Raw genomic sequence first — 6,000 nt, forward strand, 5'->3', positions numbered from 1 at the left:
GCACTCCAAGAGCAGCCCCAACAATGTCATTAGAATAAAGCAGAAACAACCAGAGACTCACCATAATTCCTGGAATTCATCTGTTTGAACACACTAATCACTTCAGCAGAATACCCAATATCAACCTCGAACCGCAAGCGAGAGATCAGCATGCACTTCCCCTTGAAAAGGGCTGAGGGTTTCTTCCAGTTCTTACACATGTTCAAGAGGGATTTCATATCAACCCTACTGCCAATGAAATGAGAGCTTGATGCCAAGTCAACTGCATTTTCTCCTTCCAGTGGCACCAGAATTACTGATGAAAGTTGATTTGCTGCTTCCACTAAGGAGAAAAGCAAGAGATACAGAGAAAGCGTTAATAGCAAAGAACACAAACTGAAGATGCACAGGATGCTTTGGGAAGAGAAAGAACAAGAGGATGACAAACACTCGATGGATCTTCAAGTTTAAAAGGAATGATGATACCCTGCTTTCACTCACAGGGACAAAGAATAGAGAGAGTGATGACCTGGAGGGGCAGGTTGGTGGGATTTTCCACTGAGAATACAGCAGGGACAGAGGGAACATGACAGTAGATGAACAAGTGTTTGTCCAGCACTGTCACTGCATTAGGCTCCCTCTCATCAGCAATCCCAAAATGTGGCTCACTAGGCCAGGGCAAGCAATCTGCAAAACCACATTCAGCAGTAAATTGTACACAACCGTACAGCATTTTCACTTAAAAAGTCACAGCAACAGGGGCATGGTGATCAATAGCACGTGCCTGAAAAGATGGGAAGGTGCTTCTGCAAACAGCAAAGGAAAAAGATCTAAAAATATCTGCCTCGTGTCAATGTCTGATACGCCATCTCATCTCTGAGGAATGCTGTATACTCACAATACTGTAGGAAGGCTATCAGGAAGGAAGCTAGTCCAGACCCCTGAATCCCCTTTATTACAATTTAAGTCCATCACCCTTTATTCTACTGTGTCTTACAGTTAAGACATCTGCGCTCCTATCTTACTAACCACTAGCAACTACCTCTGTAATGATGCCAGGACATGAGGAGAGAAGAGACACAGCATTTTACAGCTGTTAGCCTGAGACCACAGCTATCCACACTAACAAACATTCCACTTTTCCCTGGGTCTCTCTGCTAATCTATACCCACATGTTGCTTTTATGTTGCTTTTATTATTATAGCTGACTGTGATGATTAAGGAACAAGAACCATTTTCTCTTGTATTTTTATAGCACCAAAGTAGCTAAGTTCATCCCCAAGACTCCAGTTCAGGTACTACAGTAACACAGATTCATGAACATCTCCAGAATCCATTAGACTCAAGAGCAGGGGACCACTAAGCACATTCTGCCTCTATGTATTTGTAGAGAGGTAACCTCCCCTATCCAGCAGCCGTTTAGAGTAGATCCAGGTGAATCCTGTCCTTTGAGCGTTGAGCTGCACATCATGATCCACCCTGCTTCTTTTTAAATAGTCCAGCTTACTGATATGCAACAAAAACGTAAAAAATTTAAGCTCAGTATTTAAGATTTGAAAAGGGAAGAAGAGGGAGAAAGAAAGAAATTCAGACACTTTCTTCCTACCAGCTAATATATAAACCACTTGGATTTCATCCAACTTTATTTTAAAACAGTAAGTGACTTCCAGAATAAGCCCAAGGATTTGAGATTTCTACTCCAAAGAAAAACTTTAAGAGCATTAAATGGAAGTAATTTTTCAAGTAGAGCACTAACAAACCACCAATTTAGACTTTCTCACAATGCACCAAGCAGAAGATTTCACATGATACTGTTTTAGCTTTGCAGTTAGATCTTACCTCTACAATTAATACTGAAAGAAATTGGAAAAAAACCCTTGTATTTTACTCTCATTTCAGCATCTGGTTCTAGGCTGGACTGCACGTTTAATTTATAGTACAAAGAAACATAATACAGGACACCATTATTCATAAGAACAAAATTAACAGTGGGAAGTTTTAAAATCATTGTTTTTACACTTAAAAGACTTCAAACCAAGGGCCTTTTAAGTCACTTCCCTTTTCTCATGGTATTTTTCCCCAATATTGCCGCTCAATGTTGATCACATTGTCTTCACGTCAACAGAAGCTTTCCACAAAGAACTCATCTATTTGATAGCTTTAAGGAAAAAAAAATGATTTCTAAAAACTATCTTTTTCATTTGTTGCAAGCTCCTTGGTGCAGAGTCTCTGCTCTCATCTGTACTTCATACACTTCAAGCAAACCAGCATCATTTAAATTATAAATGTGTGGCAACCCACATGGGGAGCTAAAATACCAGCACTGAACTGTGGGTTTTTCAAAGTGCTCAACACAGGCCTAATTCTGTTCCCACTGAAATCAATAGTGATTTATCACTCACTTCAATACAATGTGCTTTTGAAAATCTTACCTGAAGTGTTTGCCTCTCTCACCTCTAAATCTTTCCAGAAAAAAATGATGGGGGGGGGGGGGGGGGGGAGGTAAACCCATCCTTGTTATGCCAAAACAAGGTAAATCCATTTTTCAGTCTCACTCAAAGCCCTAGAAAATTACCCCTTTTCCTTTTCTGACCCCTAAAATTAACAGGAGAAAACATAAAGAAGAAGAAATAAAGAAGAAAAAATGATGAGCTGTTTAAAAAGAAAATACAGGAACAGACCTAGAAATTAGGCATAACACACTCAGTTCTCAGTACTAATTCACATGAAGTACTGCACAGCAGGCATTTCTCCTGTTACCAGGCTTGTTGGTTGCTGAAAAACCTCAGAGCGGTACGTGAAAAATTAAGTTATTTCTATTCAACCACAGAGTGTCAGAAGAATGTTATGAGCTAGGTGCCTAAAAGATGGGCATCACATTTAAGTAGCACTACTTTTATTACTCCAGACAATAACAAAGCTAAATAATAATTATGGAAGACAGGAGAAGAGGGTCAAGATCTGGATTCTTTTTTGTCATTCAACAGCCCATTTACTTACTGAAACTGCTGTAATCTTCCATGCTGAAATTCCATTTTTTCATAGCAGGATCTAAAATAGGGCAGAGCATGCATCATTTGAGGTAGAAAAAAAAAGTGGTCGTGTGCAATGTTCACGGGATGCAAAACAGAATTCAATCTAGTCATACAAACTTTATGACACACATCTGAAAAAACAGTATACCCAAGTTTACAGCTACATGACACCAAAAAAAACATAGGGCACATCAATACTAAGACAAGAAGAATGCAGCAACTGTTCATAGGGAACAGCAACACATGACAGGGAAACAAAAGTAGACTATAACAAATAAAGGCAGGAGAAATGATCAGAAGCAAGCCAAAAGGTGGAAACTCCACTGCTCTCAGCAAGAGTTAACAGAATCAGCTGATCAACTCTGAACTACAGCTGAAGTGACCCATTTTCCTGTACCAATTTAGGAGTAACTTCTCTTCCTGCACTCCCAAAAGACTGACCAGCTGCGATCACTAAACTTCTTCGAGCACTGTTCATACAGCAGTGTTTCTGACTTCTTGGCTAAATCAAAACTTGGGCTATTTATGCCTGGAATTTCCTTCCAATTTCAGATGTCTTTACTTTAGTCCCCCATTAATACCACATACCACCCCAGAAATAGCTGCACTGCTAAAAGCATATAGCAACTACAGCTCCAGCAGACACTGAAACTTCGATCCAATGTAAAACAGAGATAATAGTAAACAATCAATTCTTACCATAGCTTTTGCTTGGTATCTTCTTAAACACAGCAATAAGTTCAGCATTATACCCTATTTCGACCTGGAATCTGTCTTCCCCATATTTCACGCATTTTCCTTTTGTAATACTATTTGCTTTCTTGCAAAATGTAGCTTGAAAGGTAGCACCTGCACCAGCAGAGCTGGTCAGCTTCTGCATCCTACCACTAGCCTGAGAGGCACCACCTCCCCCTTCTCTTTCCGTTGGTCTGCTTGTGTTCATCAGTGTTTCTGAATCAGTCGGGGTGGTGCTGCTTGGCGGTGAAACATATTTTATGGTAGATTTGTTCTGACTTTGTAAATCTTTACTACTGTCAGGGTGCTCCTTATCAATTAATCTAGGATGAGATGGTTCTATAGGGTTTTTGAAAGCTGGATAGCATTTGGGCTGCTGGAATGTACCAAGATTAATTAAAGCTTGTCGTCCATGTTCTTGGCCACCAACATCCATGTAATGTTTATGGGAATAACTCAGAGAATTTGGGATTGTTGTAGGGAACTGCTTAATGCCACTTGCTTGTTCTGAGTCCTCTGAACAATTCTTTTGCTGCTCTCCATGTGAACCAGCCATCTGTTGGTTTGCAGTGTAATGATTATAATCTTTCTGAAGATAGCTCTTCTGGTCCGCAGGACTATTTGGATTCTGTTGGTGCTGGCCAATGAACCTGACATTATTGTTTTCTTCCTTCAAGCTCCCCTGACTGCCTGGACTTTGTTCTTTCACCTGAGGTCCAGCAATCCCCACCTGCCCAGCTCTCTGGGCTGCTAGCCTCTCTGCTCTCCTAGCCAAAGCAATCTGGCGGTTTTCTTCAATTCTTCTCTTTTGTTCCTCTGTAAGGCCTGATGACATCTTCAATAATTCAAACAATAAATCTGAATCACAGAGGTACCTGCTTCTTTACAGGAAGGGAGGGCAGCCTAAAAAAAAAACAAAACCACAACAGAGAGAGGAAGTAAGTTTCAACTCTGTTGCCCCCAAAATAGTTATTGCATTGATAACTCAGTATTACTGTAACTGATTCTACAAAAACTTAGTAGTACAGCAAAGCTGTCAGACCAGCACTGAGCCATTAATAGCAAGCAGACAACCACTGCTGGGACTTTGAGTGCCAGTTCCACATAGATAAAACATAAAGAAAAAGGAGAAAACCGCTACTCCACCACCATTCTGAGCACTCTGCTCTGCAAATCCAAACAGAACTGATAAAATAGCCAAGCACAGGGACACCCTGCACCGCAGAGCGAACCCTGCAAAGGCAAATGCATGCAAAGCAATACATCTCTGCATAGTCTTGCATGGACACATTTCGTATTTCTGGTACCTAGCGGCAATGATGGGATGACACCCCATCTTTCCTAATCACCTTCCAGTTCTTGGGCATCTCACAGCATGTAGCAGATGCATAGTGAAACCCGAAAAGCAAAATCAGCTCCTGCCTTGAGAAAGGTCCACTCGCAAGTCAAGGGCCTTCCGATAAAAGCGAGGACCCACCTCCCCACACCTCCCAGGAGCTGGCCTTACGCCACCTACTCCCCTACCACATGCCCCGGGGGCTGCGCGCCTGGTCCAGCGCTCACAGACCCACGCTCCTCACCATCCTGTAAAAAATGGAGGCTCGTTCCCCGCGCCGCTCCTCTCCCAGGCACCAGGCTCCCTGTCCCAAACTCCACTGAGCTCCCTCCCCTGCCGCAGGCTGGGGGTCCCCCGCCGTCCTAAAAGCCCACCCACCACCCCACAGGGGCCCAGCACTACCGCACGCTGCTGGGGCTCAAGGGCCGCAAGCCTCAGTCCCTCCTCGCCCCCCGAGGACCCCACCACAGTCCGCCCTGGGCCGGCTCTGAGCGCCGGCCCAGCCGCTCCCCGCCGCAGGCCCGCACACCCACCAGCTGGCAGAGGCCGCCGCCGCGCGGACTACAGCTCCCAGCAAGCCCCGCGGCACCGCCCAGCGGCACCCAATGGCCGGCGGTGCGCAGCATGACGGGAAACACAAAACGGCGCGCAGGGCGCTCGGCACGCTGGGAAATTAGTCTTCCCCTCACGGCAGCGCCATCTTAGGGGCTCTGAGAACTGCGCGGTCTCGCTGTAGGAGTCGGCGGGTTAGGAGCTGCCGCCGCCACCGTCTTGCCAGGGTTCATGCCGGGCCCAAATACGTAGTGCAAGGACCCTGCTGTCGGCCACGGGCTGAGGCTTTGTCCTAGACAGCACATAGTGCTGCATGGCAGGGGCAGAGCTCCCTCACCAGCAGCCCCTGGTCTGGGAGGCCTG

At 44.6% G+C, this 6,000-nt stretch overlaps 1 protein-coding gene across 3 annotated transcripts in view; it reads right to left on the reverse strand.

Annotated features, from left to right (window-relative positions):
* SMARCAL1 (SNF2 related chromatin remodeling annealing helicase 1) overlaps positions 1–5,701 on the reverse strand; it is a 40,626-nt gene extending 34,925 nt beyond the window's left edge. The window contains exons 1-4 of one of the 3 annotated variants that reach the window (XM_080398747.1): positions 5,619–5,701; positions 3,714–4,652; positions 2,980–3,030; positions 62–322 (exon numbers count right to left, since the gene is read on the reverse strand). In XM_080398747.1, coding sequence (XP_080254873.1) covers positions 62–322; positions 2,980–3,030; positions 3,714–4,584 — 1,183 coding nt within the window. In that variant the 5' untranslated portion in view covers positions 4,585–4,652; positions 5,619–5,701. The other 2 variants (XM_080398749.1, XM_080398748.1) reach the window with 2 other exon arrangements.
* Positions 5,702–6,000: the final 299 nt, after the last annotated feature.

The sequence above is a fragment of the Falco punctatus genome (assembly GCF_963210335.1).
Source record: "Falco punctatus genome assembly, chromosome: 8".
Taxonomy (NCBI): Eukaryota; Metazoa; Chordata; class Aves; order Falconiformes; family Falconidae; genus Falco; species Falco punctatus.